This window comes from Gallinula chloropus (genome assembly GCF_964237585.1).
Source record: "Gallinula chloropus genome assembly, chromosome: 21".
NCBI classification, from domain to species: domain Eukaryota; kingdom Metazoa; phylum Chordata; class Aves; order Gruiformes; family Rallidae; genus Gallinula; species Gallinula chloropus.
In genome coordinates this window covers 4,888,450-4,908,278 of record NC_140106.1, presented here as the reverse complement: position 1 = coordinate 4,908,278, position 19,829 = coordinate 4,888,450, and the positions used below count along the sequence as shown (strand labels likewise).

Sequence of the window (19,829 nt, the reverse complement as noted above, 5' to 3'; positions counted from 1 at the left end):
TGTCCAAGGCCAGGTTGGCTGGGGCCCTGGGCAACCTTGTGTAGCTCCAGGCCTGGAGGTTGGTGTCCCTGCCTGTGGCAGGGGGTTGGAGCTCTGTGACCCTTGGGGTCCATTCCAGCCCAGGCCATTCTATGATTCTATGAAATGAGGGAATTCCTGAAAGCCAACACTGACCTCACAGCTTGGAGGGCTTGGCAGGAGGAGCCTTAGGCTGATGGATCCTTTCATGACCAGGGGTGACCATTCCCAGGGCTGGGAAAGCTGGGTCTGGCAGCAGGAGGCAGCTCTCAGCACCTGTGTGGAAGAGCAGGAGGGCAGTGGGCTGTGGTGGGGTCTTTGTGTGGTCTGATGTATCCCAGCACCAAGGAGTGGAAGGGTGAGATCCAAAGTGCTTCCTTTCCTCCCACACCCCCAGGGCTGGATATAAATAGGCAAACTGTCCTCATCTGACAGATGTCCTCCTCAGCCAGCCCCTGGCTGTGACAGCAAAATCATGTCCCCAAAGCCAGTGAGCTGCCCAAAGGTCTTCTGGGGTGAAAGCATGGGGGCAAGGGGGATTTTTCTCATCTTCCCCCAGTTAGAAAAAGACTTTGCTTTGAGATGTGTGTGTCTGCAAATGGGACTCCCCTTCCAGCTGCCTGTGCTGGGTGCTGGATGCTGCTGTGTCATCCCTGGGCAACCTTGAGTAGCTCCAGGCCTGGAGGTTGGTGGCCCAGGGGGGTTGGAGCTCTGTGATCCTTGGGGTCCCTTCCAACCCAGACCTGTCTGTGATTCTATGATTCTATCCTGCTGCTCAGTTGAGGTGCCCTGAGAAAGCATCAGGGGCCTCGATGGACTGCAGGGCTGCTCCATTCTGCCCCTGTGTAAACCAGAGGCACCTCAGGGGGACCAGCCCATCCCCATGGGGGCAGTGGGATTCCAGCCCATGTTCAGGGGCCAGGATGGGCTGTGCTGCACGCGGTGGGGGGTGGGGGGCAGGAGATGTGCTGTGGCCGGGTGGCAATAGCCATGGGGGGAACCCCCAGCTGAGCTGGAGCAACCAAGCTGCCCTTGAAGTGTCCTTAACTGCTGTGCTGGTCCCCTTCTGTCTTGCCCCCTGCAGATTGGGTTCACCACAGACCCCCGCATGGCCCGATCCTCCCCGTACCCCACCGACGTCGCGCGTGTCGTCAACGCGCCCATCTTCCACGTCAACGCCGACGACCCCGAGGCCGTCATGTACGTGTGCAAAGTGGCAGCAGAGTGGAGGAGCACCTTTCACAAGGATGTGGTGGTGGATTTGGTAAGAGGCAGGGTGTAAGGCTTTTATCCTAAAGCTCTGGGGTGCTCACTGAGCCCCCTCCCAGCCTGGTTTTGGCTGAAGGTTGAAGTTCTTCAGGGCTTGACTGACCCTCTTGATGTGAGGGAGGAGAAGGAGGTGATGTGAGGGAGGAGAAGGAGGTGATGTGAGGGAGGAGAAGGAGGTGATGTGAGGGAGGAGAAGGAGGTGATGTGAGGGAGGAGAAGGAGGTGATGTGAGGGAGGAGAAGGAGGTGATGTGAGGGAGGAGAAGGAGGTGATGTGAGGGAGGAGAAGGAGGTGATGTGAGGGAGGAGAAGGAGGTGATGTGAGGGAGGAGAAGGAGGTGATGTGAGGGAGGAGAAGGAGGTGATGTGAGGGAGGAGAAGGAGGTGATGTGAGGGAGGAGAAGGAGGTGATGTGAGGGAGGAGAAGGAGGTGATGTGAGGGAGGAGAAGGAGGTGATGTGAGGGAGGAGAAGGAGGTGATGTGAGGGAGGAGAAGGAGGTGATGTGAGGGAGGAGAAGGAGGTGATGTGAGGGAGGAGAAGGAGGTGATGTGAGGGAGGAGAAGGAGGTGATGTGAGGGAGGAGAAGGAGGTGATGTGAGGGAGGAGTGGGGCTGTGAGAGCACTGAGAGGCAACGCTGTCTCTCTATGGAACCCATCCTCGCCCCCTGTGTTGAGGAAGACGTAACTTGAGTCCTCCTGGCTCCTTCAGCCCCTTCCTCACACAGAGCCCTGGGTACTTCTGACTGCTTGTGGAGCCCTGGATTGCCATCAGCTGCTTTCAAAGGCTCTTCTCCCTCCCTGGCAGGTTTGCTACAGACGCAACGGACACAATGAGATGGATGAACCCATGTTCACACAGCCCCTGATGTACAAACAGATCCGGAAACAAAAGCCAGTGCTGCAGAAATATGCAGAGCTGCTCATTTCCCAGGGGGTGGTAAATCAGCCAGAGTATGAGGTAACTCTTCCTTGGGACCTGGAAGGAAAGCTGCAAGCAGCATCTCTGAGGAAAATGACTTGTTTATTCCAGACCTGGGAGCAAACGAGGTGACAGGGCATGTTTCTGCTTGTGCTGGTCACCTAGAGATGGCAGAGCTGTGCTAGGGCTGTGTGAGCACTGCAGACCTGGCAGCCATGGGGTTAGGAGCTGAGCCCTCGTCCTTGGACTGTGCCAGCTCTGAACAGCTCAGGAACATCTAGTTCACAGATTGTCCTGTGACCAGCACAGCGTGGGCTGCACAGTGCTGGGCTGCTGGGGCATGGCTGGAACCCAGCAGAGCCTTGGGGTTTGCTGTGGCCTGGGAGATTTGGGGCAAGTTTCTTGCACTGACTCTGCCACCTGGACAGCAAGTGCAGCAACAGCTCTGCTTGGTTGACATCTGTGTTTGGAGACCCCTCACTAGTTCTCTTCCACCTCCTGCTTCTGTCTTTCAGGAGGAGATTGCCAAGTATGACAAGATCTGTGAGGAGGCCCATGCAAGGTCCAAGGATGAAAAGATCTTGCACATCAAGCACTGGCTTGACTCCCCCTGGCCTGGTAAGTCACAAGCAGCGTTTTGGAGGCCCCTGGCAGAACACCTGGCTTCTTTAGTGGCCTGGCAGCTGTTTGCTAGTAAATCATCCCAGTGGGGAGGTGATATCTGCTCCTGAGGGCGTCCCCCTGACCAGAGCTGTCACAGGGAGCTGGGCACAGCGCTGCAGGCTGTGGCTTCTCCTCCTGCAGGTTTCTTCACTCTGGATGGGCAGCCCCGGAGCATGACCTGCCCCTCCACCGGCCTGAACGAGGAGGACCTGACACACATTGGTCAAGTGGCCAGCTCTGTGCCAGTGGAGGATTTCACTATCCATGGAGGTAGGAACTCCTGGAAGCTATGCCACACTGGGCATTTGTTCCAGAGGAGACAGTGGGAAAGGGCTGGAACACAGCCTGGGAGGAAGGGAACTGCTACAGTGCTTTGACACGTGTGGCCAGCCAGTTGAGGGAAGGAATTCCCTGCTCCATTCTTCTGGGACCCTACCTGGGGCTATCCAGTCCAGGGTCCTCAGCACAAGGAAGTCCTGGATTTGTTAGAGGGAGTCCAGAGGAGGATCCCAGAGCTGGAAGGGCTCTGCTGTACAGAAATGCTGAGAGAGGGGGAGCTGCTCAGCCTGGAGAGGAGAAGGTTCCAGGGAGACCTGGCTGTGGCCTCTCTGTGTGTGAAGTGGGCTTGTAAGAAAGGTGCTGAGAGACTTACCAGGGTCTGTAGTGCCTGGAGAAGGGGTGGGGGGTTAAACTGGAAGAGGGCAGGTTTAAACTGGACAGAAGGAGTAACTGTTGGATGCTGAGGGCAATGAGCCCCTGGCACAGGGTGCCCAGAGAAGCTGGGGCTGCCCCTGGCTCCCTGGCAGGGTTTAAGGCCGGGTTGGATGGGGCTTGGGGCACCCTGGGCTGGGGGACCCATGGCAAGGGGGGACATGGGGGGAGCTCAGAGGGCCTTTCGCACCCACACCACTCTGTGAGGTTTAGCTCATGAGGGAGCTGGGGTTAAGGGAGATGGATCAAGGAGCTGCTCTTTGCAGCTAATCCCTCACTCCTAGTTTATCCCTCTTGCAGGGAATAGGATCTGTTCCTCTGCCCTCCCTGGGTCAGCCTGGGGGACAGAGCCAGGGCTGCTGGAGCTCCTTCTCATGCTGGTTATGAACTGGCCTCTGTCCTGGCAGGTCTGAGCCGTATCCTGAAGACCCGTGGGGAGATGGTGAAGAGCCGCACAGTGGACTGGGCCCTGGCAGAGTACATGGCCTTTGGCTCCCTGCTCAAGGAGGGCATCCACATCCGCCTGAGCGGCCAGGACGTTGAGAGGGGGACATTCAGGTAAAACCAGCTGCAAAAAGCATTCCAGCCTTCCCAGAAGGGATCTGGAAAAGCAGTGGAGTAACACTGCCCTTCTTCCAGCCATCGCCACCACGTCCTGCACGATCAGAATGTGGACAAGAGGACCTGTATCCCCATGAACCACCTCTGGCCCAACCAGGCTCCCTACACCGTCTGCAACAGCTCCCTGTCGGAGTACGGCGTCCTTGGTGAGCCAGGAGCTCTGGGGTCACTGTCCCAGGGGGTGAGGCTGTTCTGGGAGGATAATAACACCCTTACTCTCTCCTATCCCTCAGGATTTGAGCTGGGCTTCGCCATGGCCAGCCCCAACGCCCTGGTGCTTTGGGAAGCTCAATTTGGGGACTTCCACAACACAGCCCAGTGTATAATTGACCAGTTCATCTGTCCTGGGCAGGCCAAGTGGGTCAGGCAGAATGGCATCGTCTTGCTACTTCCACATGGCATGGAGGGCATGGTAAGGACTCCCCTGGCTTGCCTCTCACCAGGCCTGTGCCAGGAGTGGAGCTGAGGGCAGTGGCAGCAGGTAGCACTGCTTGTCCCCCCCCTCCAACTCCCATCAGCTTCTCACACCAGCCTTGCTGACTCTCCCCTCACCTGGCTTGGTCCCTGCAGGGTCCTGAGCACTCCTCAGCCCGCCCAGAGCGATTCCTGCAGATGTGCAACGATGATCCTGACGTCTTCCCTGTGAGTGAAGCTCAGCCTGGCCACCCTGGATCCTACCACTGCCTTGAAATGGGGAAGGGGGGCAGAAATACCACTGGGGTGGGCGTCATGGAGCTTGTAGCAGGAGGTGTGGGGTGCCCTGGGCTTGGCGTTGCAGCCAGGGGAGTTTGGGGAAAGGAGGTGAACACAGTGCCCTCCTGGGGCTGCCACACAGCACGAGGCAGAGGTGACCCCAACAGTGGTGTGGGAAGGGGTTGTTGGCCACCCCAAGGTGTGGGGGGCCCAGACCTGCAGCCTCCCCCAGGTCTCTGAGGGTCTCTGTGTGCTCTGGAGGGGGAAAGGAGGGAGAAGCTGGGTGTCGCTCTGCTCCCCACTGCCAGAGCTGTGAGGCCAAGAGCCACCTTGTGTTTTTTCAAATCCCCTCACCTTGCTGAGGCAGAAGCTGGATAACTTTGACGTGCGCCAGCTCTACGACTGCAACTGGATCGTGGTCAACTGCTCCACTCCAGCCAACTTCTTCCACGTCCTGCGGCGCCAGATCCTCCTGCCCTTCCGCAAACCGGTCAGTGCCGAGCCAGGGCAGCCCCATGGCTCTGCTCAGCCTGGGAACAGGGCTGGGGAGAGGCTGCTGCTTGCACCCTGGCAGCAAATGTGGGTGGTTTGTGTCTGTTTGGGCCAAGGGCCTCTTGGTGCAGGGGGTGGTGTGGGGTGTGAGGTGCTGCTGGCCAACTCCTGCAGCTGGGGATGGCTGTGACCCGTGTGCCGTGCTCCACGGGGAGGGCAGAGGCCATCTGTACTTAGCCCAGCCCAAGCCCTCACCCTTGGGTCCAGCTATGGGGCAGGCAGATCCCTAGCAGCACCTCAGCTTGTCTCTAGAGAGGGAAACCTGGACTGGGAAAGCTGGTGCCCAATCTGGCAAGCACGGTGTGGCTGGGTGAGGAGCAAATCTCTTGCAGGGGAGGGCAAGCAGGGCAGTGCCCTGGACTTTGCTCGCAGAGGGGTGGGTGTTTCTGGGGAGGCTGACCCTCTTCTCCCCTCCTCCAGCTGATAATCTTCACTCCAAAGTCGCTGCTGCGCCACCCCGAAGCCCGCTCGAGCTTTGATGACATGCTGCCAGGTAGGAGCAGGGTGGAGCTGTGTGATTCCCCCTGTGCTGCTCTGCAGAGTGAGGGGCAGGAGCCCAGGGTGAAGGCTGTCTGCCAGCAGCCTCCCCACACTGAGAAGTGGCTGCCAGCCTCAGGGCACAGTCGACAAGCCCATGCAGGAGCTGTGTGCCAGCAGGGCACCTGGGCTGCCTTCCTCTGCCCCCTTCCAGTGCTGAGGCAGCATGCTTACCTCCACTGGGGCTGGGGTGTGCCAAAGATCAAGTGACCTGGCTGGCATCCTAGAGAGACGTGGCTCGCCTTTGCCATGGCCTGTGCTCCATCAGAAGCCGCTTTGTACCAGTGTGGTGTGGCTGGGGCTGGGTAGCCCAGTCCCTCAGAGTCATGGTGCTTTGTGCAGAGCACTGGACCCAGTACTAACTGGTCTGGCTCTGCTTCTCCAGTCTGCCTGCTCAGCCCATGGTCCCCAGAGTGGCTGGTACAGGGTGTGAGCGTGGGCAGCCGCCGGTGATGCCCGTGCTGCTGCAGGTGACTGTGCCATCCTTTCCCTTGGCAGGCACCCACTTCCTGCGTGTCATCCCCGACAGTGGCCCTGCAGCCCAGAGCCCCGAGCGGGTGAAGCGGGTGCTGTTCTGCACGGGGAAGGTTTACTACGACCTGACCCGCGAGCGCAAGGCCCGGCAGATGGAGGCCGACGTGGCCATCACCAGGGTGGAACAGGTGAGCAGGGGCTTGGCTGCCTCTGGGGCTGGGGTGTGGGGTGGAATCCATCCCTCATGCCGCTGTTCCATGCCCCCTGTGATGCTGTTTTGTGTCTCTGCAGCTCTCCCCTTTCCCCTTCGACCTCCTCCAGCGGGAAGCCCAGAAGTACCCAGGTGCTGAGCTGGTGTGGTGCCAGGAGGAGCACAAGAACCAGGGCTACTACGACTACATCAAACCCCGGCTCCGCACCACCATCAACCGTGCCAAGCCTGTCTGGTAGGGACTGGGGGAGTGAGGGGGTGGGGAGGGGTGGGGTGTTGTTTTATGGGGCCAGGCACCCCCTCACTCCTTTCCACCTTTCCCCCCCAGGTATGCAGGGCGGGAGCCAGCAGCTGCCCCTGCCACCGGCAACAAGAAAACCCACCTGACGGAGCTGCAGCGCCTCCTGGACACGGCGTTCAACCTGGAGGCCTTCAAGGACCTGGCCTGAGCGCCCGCCCGCGGCGGCAGCATGTGCCCGGCCACGTGTCCCTCGCTCACCTCCCCTCTCCCCCCTTAACTACAGACCTTGTACACCCCAGGACCCGCGCCTGGCGTCTTGTCTGGATGGGCACCAGGGGCCGGGAGCTGGCCCCCGGGTCCCGAAGCTCTCCCTGGGGGGGATGGGATAGGATGGGATGCGATGGGATGCGATGCGATGGGATGGGGGTGGGATGCGATGGGATGGGATGCGATGGGATGCGATGGGATGGGATGCGATGGGATGGGGGTGGGATGCGATGGGATGGGATGCGATGGGATGCGATGGGATGGGATGGGGGTGGGATGGGAGGGGATGGGAGGGCATGGGATGGGAGGGGATGGGATGCGATGGGATGGGATGCGGTGGGATGGGACGGGATGGGATGGGATGCGATGGGATGGGACGGGATGCGATGGGATGGGAGGGGATGGGATGGGACGGGATGGGATGTGACGGGACGGGATGGGATGCGACGGGATGGGATGCGACAGGATGGGATGCGACGGGATGCGATGGGATGGGACGGGATGGGATGCGATGGGATGGGACGGGATGCGATGGGATGGGACGGGATGGGACGGGACGGGATGCGACGCGATGGGATGCGACGCGATGGGATGGGATGCAATGCGATGGGATGGGATGGGATGGGATGGGACGGGACGGGATGGGATGCGATGGGATGGGATGGGATGGGATGCGATGGGGGGTGCGATGGGGTGTACAATGGGTACTGGCGCCTCCTGCCTCTCCCCAGCCTGAGCAGCCGCTGCCCCCGCATCCCTGGGGGGGTCAGTTCCGCATCGCAGCCCCGGCCGCCCCTGGGGATGCTGCCCCGGGCCGGTTCCCTGCCCGGGGGGGGGGGAGCAGCCCCCCCCCTCCACCGGGTCGGTTCCCCCCGCCCCCCACCCCCCCAGTCTCGCTGCCGGGTTGTGCCCTGGGCGCTCCCTGGGGGTCCCGTCTCCGCGTCACCCGCGTCCTCGCGCGGTGGGGCCGCGCGCTGGGATGGCGCCGTCACGCGCCCGCGGGGGCCCCGTGCAGCGCCGCGCGGCCCCACACGCGCGCGTGGCCCGTCCCCCCCCGTCCCCCCCCCGTCCCCCTCCCGGCGTCACAGGCTCGTGTCATGCGCGTCACACCCCGTCGCCCTGCGCGCGCACAGGCGCCGCGCCACCCGCGCCGTTACACGCGCCCCGCCGCGCCACGGGCACCCCCGCGCACAACCCCCCCCCTCCCCTCTCCCCTCCCCTCCTCTCCCCTCCCCTCCCCTCCCCGCCTCTCTCCGCTCGGCGCTCGGCTGCCCGCGCCTGGCGGGGCGGGGCGGGGCGGCCCGTGCATATTGATGAGCTCGCGGCCCCATTGTGCGCGGCGGCGGCACGGGCTCGGCTCGGCTCGGCTCGGCTCGGCCCGGTTCGGCTCGGCCCGGCCCCTGCGCGCTCCGCCCCGCCGCCGCCGCGCTCCCCGCGCCCCGCCCCGCCGCTGCCCCCGCGCCGCCGCCATGGAGCCGGGGCCACGCGCGGGCTGAAAATCCCGCGCAGCTTCCGCGCAGCCGCGCGCGCCCGGCGCCGCCAAGGGCCATCTTGGGCCGCTCGCGACGGTGAGTTGGGGGCAGCGCCCGGCGGGCGGGAAGCGGCCCCGCGCGCCGCTGCGCTCCCCGCCGCGGCCGGGGGGCGGTTGCCATGGCAATGGGGGGGGGTTGGAGGGAGGGGGGGGAGCGCGGCTCCGCGGCCTGTCCTCGCTGTGCCGCCGGGCCGAGCTGTCACCGCCGGGGGGGCGCCCGGAGCCGGCGGCCCCTTCGTGGCACCTCCAGGGACCGGGGGGGGGAGACGCGGTGGGGTGTCCGTCCGTCCGTCCGTCCCCCGAGCGGTCCCGTCCTGCCGCCCTCCCGCGGGGCCGGGAGGGAACCGAAAGCGCCGGGGTGACCCCGCGGGCCGCCCCCTCCCTCCCCCCCCTCCCGGCTGCTGGTCAGGGCTGGAAATACACCCGAGCGGGGGCGGGGGGCGATGCCGGGGCGGGGAGGGGGGGGGAAAGGCCGCGTCCCCCTGCGGGTCTCGCTCCGGAAAGTCCCCGTGGATCCCCCCGCCCGGCGGCCTGAGGGAAAACCCGCGGCCCGGGGGAGGGGGCTGAGCCGGGGCCGGGGGGGGTTCTGGGCGGGCGGGGAAGCGGCGGTGGGCCCAGCACGGGGAGGGCTCCCCGGGGGGCACGGACCATCCTCCCCGGGGCGGTGGGGGCGGGCACACGCTGGTGGCCGGCTCCCCGTGCCAGCCCCGGGCAGGACGCCCAGTGCCAGCGCTGGAGGCCGGGGTTGGGGTGTGGGGGGGGGAAGCCAGTCAGGTTTCCGGGCCTGTCCTTTCCCCGGCCCCGCCGGGGTCCTTGTTGTTCCCCTGCTCCTGCTGTCGGGGGCGGCCGCCCCCTCAGCCGCGGTTTCCTCTGCCTCCCGCAGCCCCGGTGACGCCGTCCCGCGGCCTTGGCAGACCCAGCCTGTGCCCACCCGCTGCCGATGAACTCCATGAACCCCATGAAACCCTCCCTGCCGCCCACACCCCACGGGTGAGTGCCAGCACCCCGGGCCAGCTGCTGCCTGGTCTGTAGCCTCCATATCCCCCCCCCCCCCCCCCATCCTTCATCTTAATTAATTTGTTTTTCTTTTTAGTGATGGTTCATTTGCATACGAGGCTGTTCCCTGGCAACCAAGTACCAATCAGCCCGCAGGATCCCTCTCTGTGGTAACCACCGTCTGGGGTGTCAGCAACACTTCCCAGAGCCAGGTACCTAGAGCATCCTCATCCTCCTACCCCGGGCAGCCCCCTGCACGTGGCCATGGCTGCCCCCTGTCTCACCTGCAGCCCCCCCCCACCCCACCCTCCCCAGGTTTTTGGCAGCCCAATGGGCCCTGGGGGGAGCAGCTCCAGCACCCCGCTGCTGCCCGGTATGGCTGGCACCGGCTCGGGCGTGAGCTCACCACCATTCCTGCCGCAGCAGCCCTTTGCTGAGGGGGCGTCTGGGAAGGGCTACGTGCAGCCGGGCGTCTATGGCCGTGGTGCCTACCCCACTGGGCCAGGTTTCGCTGCCAGGTAGGGAGCCCTGCGCCCTCCTGTCCTGGGGCCGTGTCCCCCCACTGCAGGGCTGCCATATGCCCCTTCCCTGCTTCTTTATCCTCCAGCTATGCCGGCAGCCCTGGTGGCCCCGGTGGGATGGGGCTCCCCTCGCATGCCGGGCGGTCCCCTGCTGACTTCACCCAGGCAGCCGCCGCTGCCGCCGTGGCTGCTGCTGCTGCCACAGCCACGGCCACGGCTACGGCGACGGTGGCGGCGCTACAGGAGAAGCAGAGCCAAGAGCTGAGCCAGTACGGCGCGGTAAGAGCCCATCCACACAGTGAAGCCAGGGAGCTGGTGGCTCCCCCGCCCCACCATGACTCCCCTCTCTCCCTGCTGCAGATAGGAGCTGGGCAACCCTTCAGCAGCCAGTTCCTGCCCCATGCCGGCCCCCGTGGCCCCGCCAGCATGAGCCCGGCTGGCATGGCGGGGGTCTTGGCTCCCTCCGGTGTCTCCCCTGTGAACATGAGCCCTGCACGAGTGCCCGGCGCTGGCCCGCTCTACGGTGGGCAGCGGATGCCCCAGCACGCCTACCCTGGCCCCCCCCCGAGTCAGCAGCTTCCACGCCAGGGCATCAAGCGGGCGTACTCCAGCGAGGTGAGCACCTGCACTGGCAGGGGGGATGCGGCGAGCCGGGACTGTCTCCCCACTGCTGGTGCTGACCCCCTGACCCCTCAGGGATACCCAGCACAGCAGTACCTCCAGGGCGGGCAGTATGCTGCAGCCAGCGCCCAGTACACCCCCAGCGCCCCCCAGCCCTCCACTCCGTCCCCCTCCTACCCTGGCCACAGGCTGCAGCAGAGCATGGGCCAGTACCTTTCCACCTCGGGCAGCGCTGGACCCTATTACAAGGTACCTAGAGGAACTACAACAGATGTGGTGGGTGTGTGTGTGTGTGTTGGGGGCGGGGTGCATCTGCCATCCCCTGGTGCAAACCCCCTGGGCCTGTCCTCCTCCCACAGCCGGCTGAGCAGTTCAATGGGCAGAGCACTGGCTTTGGCACTTACAGCCAGGCAGCCATCAATGGGGTGAGTCCTGGTAGCGGGTAGGGGGTGTGTGTGTGGGGCGGGGGCAGTGCGGACCTGGCTGGGCGCTGAGGATGTGCTGTGCCTCTGCAGCCAGGCCGGTCGCTGCCAGGATACCCCAGCTCACCCCTGGCTGGGAACCCCACGCCCCCCATGACGCCGGGTAGCGCCATCCCCCCCTACGTGTCTCCTGGGCAGGACGTCAAGTCGCCCTTCCTGCCGGACATGAAGCCCAGCATCACCTCTCTGCACCAGTCTCCCTCGGGTAAGTGTCTCGGGGAGGGGGGTGGTGGGTGGGGGCGCAGCCGAGAGACCCCAGAGCCCCGGTGTGGGGCTCAAGGGCGGTCGCTGTGGGGAGCAGGCGAGGGGAAAGGGGAGGGGCTTCGGGGGAGGGGGCGGGGCCACATGCTCCAGAGGGGCGGAGCTTCCGAGGCGTTGCCCAATGAGAAGGCAGATTTGGGGTAGTGGGCGGGGCTCTGGTGAGATGACCGGGTGGAGAGGCGCGGATGGGCGTGGCTTAGCCTGGGGGCGGGGCCTGGGGCGGGGCATCGGGGGAGCCCCCGGGGCGGGGGGCGGAGCTTCCCGCGGGGCCGGGGTGCCCCGGAGCCGGGCGGGGGTCGCGGGGTCGGGTGCCGTGTCCCCGCTGACGGTGTCCCGCAGGGCCGGCCCCCGGGGAGGAGCTGCGGCTGACCTTCCCGGTGCGGGACGGGGTGGTGCTGGAGCCCTTCCGCCTGCAGCACAACCTGGCCGTCAGCAACCACGTCTTCCAGCTGCGCGACTCCGTCTATAAGACCCTCATGATGAGGTGGGGGCACTGGGGGGCCGCAGGGTGTGACGTGGCGGAGCGCGGGGGGCTGCGCTGTGCCGTGTGGCAGCGCGCTGTGGCATGGCGTGGGGCTGTGTGGTGTCATGGTTCAGAGTGGGGTGGTGTGATGTCATCATTCAGCATAGCGTGGTGTGTGATGTCATGGTTCAGCGTGGTGTGGGGCTGGATGATGTCATGGTTCAGCGTGGTGTGGGGCTGGATGATGTCATGGTTCAGCATGGTGTGGGGCTGGATGATGTCATGGTTCAGCATGGTGTGGGGCTGGATGATGTCATGGTTCAGCGTGGTGTGGGGCTGGATGATGTCATGGTTCAGCGTGGTGTGGGGCTGGATGATGTCATGGTTCAGCGTGGTGTGGGGCTGGATGATGTCATGGTTCAGCGTGGTGTGGGGCTGGATGATGTCATGGTTCAGCGTGGTGTGGTGGTGTGATGTCATGGTTCAGCGTGGTGTGGGGCTGGATGATGTCATGGTTCAGCGTGGTGTGGGGCTGGATGATGTCATGGTTCAGCATGGTGTGGGGCTGGATGATGTCATGGTTCAGCATGGTGTGGGGCTGGATGATGTCATGGTTCAGCATGGTGTGGTGTGATGTCATCATTCAGCATGGGTGTAGTGTGGTGTGATGTCATGGTTCAGCATGGTGTGGGGCTGGATGATGTCATGGTTCAGCATGGTGTGGGGCTGGATGATGTCATGGTTCAGCGTGGTGTGGGGCTGGATGATGTCATGGTTCAGCGTGGTGTGGGGCTGGATGATGTCATGGTTCAGCGTGGCATGGTGGTGTGATGCCATGGTTCAGCATGGCATGGTGGTGTGATGCCACGGTTCAGCGTGGCGTGGGGCTGTGTGGTGCTATGGCATGTGACATGGCCAGTGTGGCAGTGCATGCCACGGTTCAGCGTGGCGTGGGGCTGTGTGGTGCCCGATGCTTGGCATGCCTTGGCACCGGTGCGGTGCTGTATGGTGTAGCGCTGCATGGCACGGCGTGGCACAGCACCGTGTGGCACGATGGTGTGTGGCATGGCTTGGCCCAGCATGGCTCTGCACGGCACGGTGGCGCCTGGCCAGGGGGTTGACATCCCTGCCTGCCCCGCCAGGCCTGACCTGGAGCTGCAGTTCAAGTGCTACCACCATGAGGACCGGCAGATGAATACCAACTGGCCAGCCTCTGTGCAGGTGAGCGTCAACGCCACACCGCTCACCATCGAGCGTGGGGACAACAAGACTTCCCACAAGCCACTCTACCTGAAGCACGTCTGCCAGCCCGGCAGGAACACAATCCAGATCACCGTCACTGCCTGCTGCTGTGTGAGTCACCTGGGAGAGGCTGGGGGTGCGAGCCCGGGCGCTGGGGCTGGGGCTCAGTCCCTCTGTCTCTCTCCCCACAGTCCCACCTCTTCGTCCTGCAGCTGGTGCACCGGCCCTCAGTACGCTCAGTGCTGCAGGGTCTCATCAAGAAGCGCCTGCTCCCTGCTGAGCACTGCATCACCAAAAGTGAGCACTGCAGCCAGCACCCCTGGCCAGCCAGGTCCTGGGGGATGGGGGCTGCAGCATGGTGCCAGGGACACCCTGGGCTGGGGGCTACAGCACGTTGGGGGTGATGAGCCACCATGGTGCCACCTCCACCCCGGTTCTGACCCTTGGTGCTCCTCACCCCTCTCCCAGTCAAGCGCAACTTCAGCAGTGGGACCATCCCAGGAACCCCGGGGCCCAATGGTGAGGATGGTGTGGAGCAAACAGCCATCAAGGTGTCCCTCAAGTGCCCGATCACCTTCCGGAGGATTCAGCTCCCAGCCAGGGGCCATGACTGCCGGCACATACAGGTAAGGGGAGCGATGGAGGCGGGGGATGCCTCCTGTCCGTGTGTCCTCTTCCACCAGCTCACTTGCTGCTCTTCCCTGCAGTGCTTTGACCTGGAGTCCTACTTGCAGCTCAACTGTGAGAGGGGGACATGGCGGTGTCCTGTCTGCAAGTGAGTGGGGACTCAGTGGAGCCATGTCCCTGTTTCCCCAGGGGTTCCCAGCCCTCACCCTGCTCTCATCCTGCCTCTCCTTGCTTGCAGTAAGACAGCCCTGCTGGAGGGGCTGGAGGTGGACCAGTACATGCTGGGCATCCTGATCTACATCCAGAAGTAAGTGTCCCCGCTCTGTCTGTCCATCTGCCCCTGGCTGGCGTATCTGGGAGGCCGTGCTGCTGCATTCCTCCCACCCCCCTGCCAACCTGAGTTCCCCTGCCACCCTGCTGCCCCCAGCTCGGAGCACGAGGAGATCACCATCGACCCGACCTGCAGCTGGAAACCTGTCCCAGTCAAACCCGATGTCCACGTGAAGGAGGAGCCGGAGGGACCAGCACTGAAGCGGTGCCGGACCCTCAGCCCCACGCACATGGTGCTGCCCAACATCATGGAGATGATTGCGGCCCTGGGGCCCGGCTCCACGCCCTTCCCGGCCCTGCCACCGCCACCCGCGGGTGCTGCTGCTGACTATGGTGCCCCAGGTATGGGGGAGCCCGTGGGGGACAGGGGTGGGCCCTGTCCATCTTGTGTCTTCCCCTGCCCAGTTGCCTCTTTTCCTCCTGCAGGTTCCAGCTTTCCAGGACCAGGGGGCTTCCCAGAACCATTCCCACCCCCTGGTGCACCCGGCACACCGACGCTGGGCGACTTTGCACCAGGACCCCCCCCAATATCCTACCAGTCTGACATCCCCGGTGGCCTCCTGGGCCCTGAGAAGCCCCCTGCACCCCCTCTCTCCACACAGGTGAGCTGGGCTGTGGGTGGGGGGGGGGTGCTCCTCCCCAGGCCCCCACATCTCCCAGTCTGGGGGGAGGGGTCCCAGTGAAGGGAGGATCTCACTGTCACGCTCTCTCCTGGCCTAGCTGCCCCCGCCAGGGCGGATGGAGTCAGCCCACGGCCCCATACAGCCGGGGCTGCACAACGGCCCTCCAGGCAGCCAGCCAGCCCAGCCCCTGCACCACCGGAGCGCGCCGGCACGGCCACCCCCGCCAGTCCCTGGCCCGGCTCATGCCACCGACCTTGCTTTCCCCCCTGTGCCCGGCATGGCTGGGCCCGGGGATGGATCAGAGCCTGCACTCGATGTGAGTACCTGGTTGGGGGGTGGGGGGGATGTGCACACGCAGCTGGGGGTCCAGCTGGCGGTTTGGGACCCTGTCGACTTCAGGGTGAGTGGGGAGGAGCTGGGGGGAGCCTGGTTTTCACACACTGCTGCCCCCAGCTCCTGCCTGAGCTGACGAACCCTGATGAGCTGCTCTCCTACCTGGGCCCCCCCGACCTCCCCAGCAGCAGCAACGACGACCTCCTCTCCCTCTTCGAGAACAACTGAGGCATCCCTGCCCCCCATCCCCCCCAGACCCCACCGCGGGGCTGCGGGGTGGGCAGCGCTGGTGTTTTCCTCTGTCTGCTGCAGCACCGGGCCCCTCCTCCCCAGCAAGGGGGCTTCTCCTGAAGGGACACGATGGGATGGACAGGCGAGCAGGCTCACTCACCCCAGAAGCACAAGGCTGTACATAGTGTAGAAACACTACTGCCCCTCCCCAGACGCCCCCCCCCCCTCCCTCCCTCCCCCGTATTTAAAGGCAAGTGTGTTGCTCTGGGGCCGGCCCGCACCCCCTGTATAAATGTGCATAACGCTGCTTCCCTGTGTAACATACAGGCCCGGCCTGGGGCTGCGGGGTCTGCCCCCCCCCCCCCCCCCCTTGCCCCCGCCGGGCTCCCTGTACGGTCTCTCACTGCTGGCTATTAAAGGATCTCGTTTTGGTGGGGTTTCGTGTCGCTGGGAAGGCTGTGCCCGCCTCGGCCCCTCTGCCCCCCCGCTGCGGGGCTGCCTGGGAGGATCCTGCCCCCTCCCCGGGGCAGCCGCGGCCGGGCGAGGCGGCCCCGCCGCCATCAATCATTAACCAGCCGCAGGCCTGGAGCAGCGCGGCGGGAGCGGCTGCCGTGCCCCGGGCGGCAGCGGGGGGTGGCTCTGGGCTCCTCCAAAGCGGGAGCGGGGCCGGCCGGCCCGAGCAGAGCCCGCAACCGCCCCGCATCCCGCCCTGGCCCGACCCGCAGCCCCGCCGCCAGGCCCAGACCCCCGGCCCGGCTCCGCGGCCCCCTCCTCGCACCAACCCCCTGCGCAAGGCGCATGCGCGCCCCGCCCTGCCCGGCCGCCGGAGCCGCGCGCGCCCCCCGCCCCCGCTTCCCCCTCCCCTCCTTTTTCCAATGCGGCGGTGCCCATTGGCCAGCCACCCCGCCACTCCGCCACAGGGCCAGCGGCCATTGGTCGGCTCCGCGGGGAAGGCGGGCCTTCCCGAGCCCTATATAAAGGGGGGCGAGCGGCCGTTTTCCTTCTGCTGCGCCGCGCCCGCCGTACGGTCCCGTCGCCGCTGCCCGCTCCCGCCATGGCCAACCCAGTCGTTTTCTTCGATATCGCCGCCAACGGCGAGCCCCTGGGCCGTGTCACCTTCGAGGTGGGGGGTGTGGGGCGGGCTGAGGGGGAGGGGGGGGCTGGCCGAACCGAAGGGGGGGGCCGGGGCCGCGTGGGGGAGGGGGAGACCCGCCATTTCCTCGCCTGGCCCGTTTCTGGGGTGGGGGGGGGAGGGGCGGGGGGCGCCGCCTCAGTGCGGGCGCGGAGGGGATGGGGGGGGGGGGTCGCTCCGCGGGGCTTCCACGTGGCCGCGGCTCCCGCTCTGCGGGGGGCGGCGGGTATCGGCCGCCCAGCAGCGGCGTGGCGGGAACAAAGGACCCAGGTCCTGGCCCTGCCGAGCGGGATGCGGCTCTCAGCGCCCGGGATTGCCGCGGTCTCGCCGCGCCGCCGGCCTGGGGCGTGTCGCAGCGCCTCAGGCAGCCAGTGCCGCCGCCCGGCGTTTCCCGCCGCGCCTCCCCGGCCGGCCGGCAGCCCCGGGGCTCCACACCCGCCCCGTAGGAGGCCTGGCCCGCCGCAGCGGGGATTGCTGCCGCCTCGGGAAGGCTCCGTTCCGCCCCGCGGCCCCTGCGACGCGTTTTCCGTACTGCGGGGCTGGGGCCGGCGCTGCCCGCGCCGCCATTTTGTCCCCGTGCCCCCCCCACCCCCCGCACGGGGCGGCCCCCGGAGCCTCCTGGATGCGGAGCGAACCGCGTGGATTTCCTAACACACCCCCCCCCCCCCCCTCTTCCCCTCCCCTTTCCCCACCGGGTGATGCTTGTTGGCGCTCCCGGAGTCTCGGAAGGCCGATGGGGATGGAGAGCCGCTGGCAAGCCCATCCCGGCCGGATTGTCGCCGCGGAGGCGAAACATTTCGCGCCCCGCGGAGCGGGCACCCGGCAGCCAGAAACATCCCTGCTATGGCCGGGCACCGCCAGCCGGGGAGCGCTGCGGCTGTCGCAGCGCCCACGGCCAGCGCGCTCCCGCCTGGCAGCGCCTCGCCATGCGGATGTGCGGCCCAGAGACCTTCCCGCTGCCGTCGGGAGGCCGTGTGCCCTCTTCTCTGGGCAGGCTGGAGGCCAAAAAACTTGTTAATTTAAATCCCAGCCAACGGAACGAATGAGCATCTGCCCCGCTGAGGAGCCATGTGGCATATTTTAAGCTCGGTCGGATGCCGTGGCTGTTAGTTCAGAGTTTACAGATGCTTCCAGCTGAAAGCATGAGGTGGGGAATGCTCTGCAGGCGTAGGCATGGCTGGGATCCACCTCTTGGCAGGCATCCCTGGGCTGCACACAGCGAGGTGGGGGGGATCCTTGTGGGCTGGGAGTGCCCCCATGGGTGGTGTCTGCTCTTTACCCTGACTAACAGCCTGTCCTCTCTTTGCAGCTGTTTGCAGACAAGGTCCCCAAGACAGCAGGTCGGTAAGGCAGCACTGGCTGTGCTGTAGCTCCACCTAACTGGATGTTCTCCCTAACTTGAGACAAAATAAACCATTCACTGTGATTTTCTTCTTCCTGTGCAGAAAACTTCCGTGCTCTCAGCACTGGTGAGAAGGGATTTGGCTACAAGGGGTCCTGCTTCCACAGAATCATTCCTGGGTTCATGTGCCAGGTGCGTGGTGCTCCCCCCACAGCAGGGAGGTGGATGGGTGGGCAAGGAGATCTGGTGCTTGCATGGGTTTTGGAGTTGATGGCTGGTAGGTGTGGGGTGAGAAGGTGGCTCTGCCTCCTTCTGCACCTGGTTTAGCCTGTGACTGCTGCTTCACAGGGTGGGGACTTCACACGCCACAATGGCACTGGAGGCAAATCCATCTATGGGGAGAAGTTCCCCGATGAGAACTTCATCCTGAAGCACACGGGCCCCGGCATCCTGTCCATGGCCAACGCCGGCCCCAACACAAACGGCTCCCAGTTCTTCATCTGCACTGCCAAGACTGAATGGTGAGCGGAGGGGGCTGAGTTTAGGGGAGAGGGGTGGGGGGGTTCCCAGTGCTCAGGTTCCCTGCATGGAGCAGTGGGTGCTACCTGCCTGGCTGCTTGTCCTGCAGGTTGGATGGGAAGCACGTTGTCTTTGGCCGCGTGAAGGAAGGGATGAACGTGGTGGAGGCCATGGAGCGCTGCGGCTCCAAGGACGGCAAAACAAGTAAGAAGATCACCATCACCGACTGTGGGCAGCTCTCCTGAACGCTCCTCTCCAACTGACCATTCCTTCAGCAGCCTGGGTGCCAGACCCTGCTGCAGCTCACCCCCCCATCCCACCCTGCTCCTCCCCACTTAACTGCTGCGTTTCTACGGGGTCTCAGCCCCACGTGCATGGTCCAGCCAGGCCGCAGTTACCTTGTTGAGACTAAATAAAACGAGTTAAACCACAGTGGCCCCCTTGCTCTTACTGGGGGGGGATGTGTGTGTGTGGGGGGGGTGTCCTGGCACAGCTCATCACAGAGTCACCAGGTTGGAAAAGCCCTTTAGATCATCAAGTCCAACCATTCCTGCCCTATTCTAACCCCAGATCCCTGAGGACCTCTACCCTCTGTTAAACACCCCTGGGGATGGTGACTCAGCCCCTTCCCTGGGCAGCCTGTTCCAGGTCCTGACAACTCTGGGTGTGATTCTGGGGTGTGGGGAAGGGAACTTGTTTCCCCCCCCTCATTGCTGACCCCTGCACGTGTGGGGGTCTCCCTCAGGCACGAGAGGGTGGTGCCCCCTCCCACCTCAGAGTGCTGAGTCTAATGGTGGGGGGGGGGGGGGAGGAGTGGGCATGGGGGGTCTGGGCTGGAGGCTGCTGGGGTACCAGCAGCCCTGGTTTTGGGGAGAGTTTTGTGGTTCCTGTGGGGTCAGGAGCTGGGTGTGGAGGTAGATCCCTGCACCCTGTGGGGTGCTGTGCTGCCCACAACCCCTTGTCCTGTTTTGGAGCTGGGCCCAGTGTTGGGGCTGTGCTGGGGCTGCTGGTGAGGGGGTCCTGGCCCCTCCTGTCTGCACAGAGGGTGGGTGGGTTCCTGAGTGCCCGCGGGGCTGGGCCTGGCCCTGGGGAAGCTGCCAGGGGGGAGAGGGCTTGTTTGGGGCACCGAGGGGTGGAGGGGGCTTGTTTGGGGCACCGAGGGGGGGAGGGGGCTTGTTTGGGGCACTGAGGGGTGGGGGGGGCTTGTTTGGGGCACTGAGGGGTGTGGGGGTGCTTGTTGGAGGCACCGAGGGCCGGGGGGGCTTTCAGCGCTGCAGGGAGGAGGCGCTGGGGCTCTGGCTGTGCTCTGCCGCGAGGTGGGATCCCCTGGCTGCGGCAGGGGGTTGGTGCAACCGGTGCCCTCTGAAGCAGAAGGGTCCTCGTGGTCCTTCTTGACCC

At 65.0% G+C, this 19,829-nt stretch overlaps 3 protein-coding genes across 4 annotated transcripts in view; all 3 read left to right on the top strand.

The window, feature by feature from the left end:
- Positions 1 to 7,203, top strand: part of OGDH (oxoglutarate dehydrogenase) — a 39,740-nt gene extending 32,537 nt beyond the window's left edge. For both annotated transcript variants that reach the window (XM_084274047.1, XM_084274046.1), the window contains exons 11-23: positions 1,103 to 1,282; positions 2,094 to 2,246; positions 2,723 to 2,825; positions 3,012 to 3,140; positions 3,989 to 4,139; positions 4,221 to 4,348; positions 4,436 to 4,614; positions 4,773 to 4,844; positions 5,263 to 5,385; positions 5,868 to 5,940; positions 6,483 to 6,646; positions 6,750 to 6,904; positions 6,998 to 7,203. In XM_084274047.1, the coding sequence (XP_084130173.1) occupies positions 1,103 to 1,282; positions 2,094 to 2,246; positions 2,723 to 2,825; positions 3,012 to 3,140; positions 3,989 to 4,139; positions 4,221 to 4,348; positions 4,436 to 4,614; positions 4,773 to 4,844; positions 5,263 to 5,385; positions 5,868 to 5,940; positions 6,483 to 6,646; positions 6,750 to 6,904; positions 6,998 to 7,118 (1,731 nt within the window). In that variant the 3' untranslated portion in view covers positions 7,119 to 7,203. The remainder of the gene's footprint in view (positions 1 to 1,102; positions 1,283 to 2,093; positions 2,247 to 2,722; positions 2,826 to 3,011; positions 3,141 to 3,988; positions 4,140 to 4,220; positions 4,349 to 4,435; positions 4,615 to 4,772; positions 4,845 to 5,262; positions 5,386 to 5,867; positions 5,941 to 6,482; positions 6,647 to 6,749; positions 6,905 to 6,997) is intronic.
- A 1,287-nt stretch (positions 7,204 to 8,490) lies between these two features.
- ZMIZ2 (zinc finger MIZ-type containing 2) lies at positions 8,491 to 15,874 on the top strand (the record flags this gene model as incomplete). The annotated part of the gene is given in 22 exon segments (XM_084274048.1): positions 8,491 to 8,518; positions 8,521 to 8,720; positions 8,722 to 8,745; positions 9,629 to 9,643; positions 9,646 to 9,698; positions 9,802 to 9,916; positions 10,020 to 10,222; positions 10,312 to 10,504; positions 10,586 to 10,840; positions 10,922 to 11,095; positions 11,206 to 11,271; positions 11,362 to 11,533; positions 11,929 to 12,073; positions 13,195 to 13,405; positions 13,486 to 13,591; positions 13,763 to 13,920; positions 14,002 to 14,069; positions 14,160 to 14,228; positions 14,349 to 14,593; positions 14,678 to 14,853; positions 14,972 to 15,190; positions 15,328 to 15,874. Coding segments are annotated over 22 exon segments (3,003 nt in total). The 3' UTR covers positions 15,436 to 15,874.
- Positions 15,875 to 16,454: 580 nt separating this feature from the next.
- LOC311199912 (peptidyl-prolyl cis-trans isomerase A) lies at positions 16,455 to 18,863 on the top strand. The gene is made up of 5 exons (XM_084274054.1): positions 16,455 to 16,561; positions 17,880 to 17,910; positions 18,016 to 18,104; positions 18,261 to 18,433; positions 18,541 to 18,863. The coding sequence occupies exons 1-5, from the start codon at positions 16,493 to 16,495 to the stop codon at positions 18,674 to 18,676; spliced, it is 498 nt and encodes a 165-aa protein (XP_084130180.1). The 5' UTR covers positions 16,455 to 16,492; the 3' UTR covers positions 18,677 to 18,863.
- The last annotated feature ends 966 nt before the right edge of the window (positions 18,864 to 19,829 follow it).

Coding starts and splice junctions, on each gene's coding strand:
- LOC311199912 (XM_084274054.1), top strand. CDS start 16,493: ATGGCCAACCCAGTCGTTTTCTTCGATATCGCCGCCAACGGCGAGCCC. Junction 16,562..17,879: donor TGGGCCGTGTCACCTTCGAG/GTGGGGGGTGTG, acceptor CTCTCTTTGCAG/CTGTTTGCAGACAAGGTCCC. Junction 18,105..18,260: donor TTCCTGGGTTCATGTGCCAG/GTGCGTGGTGCT, acceptor GCTGCTTCACAG/GGTGGGGACTTCACACGCCA.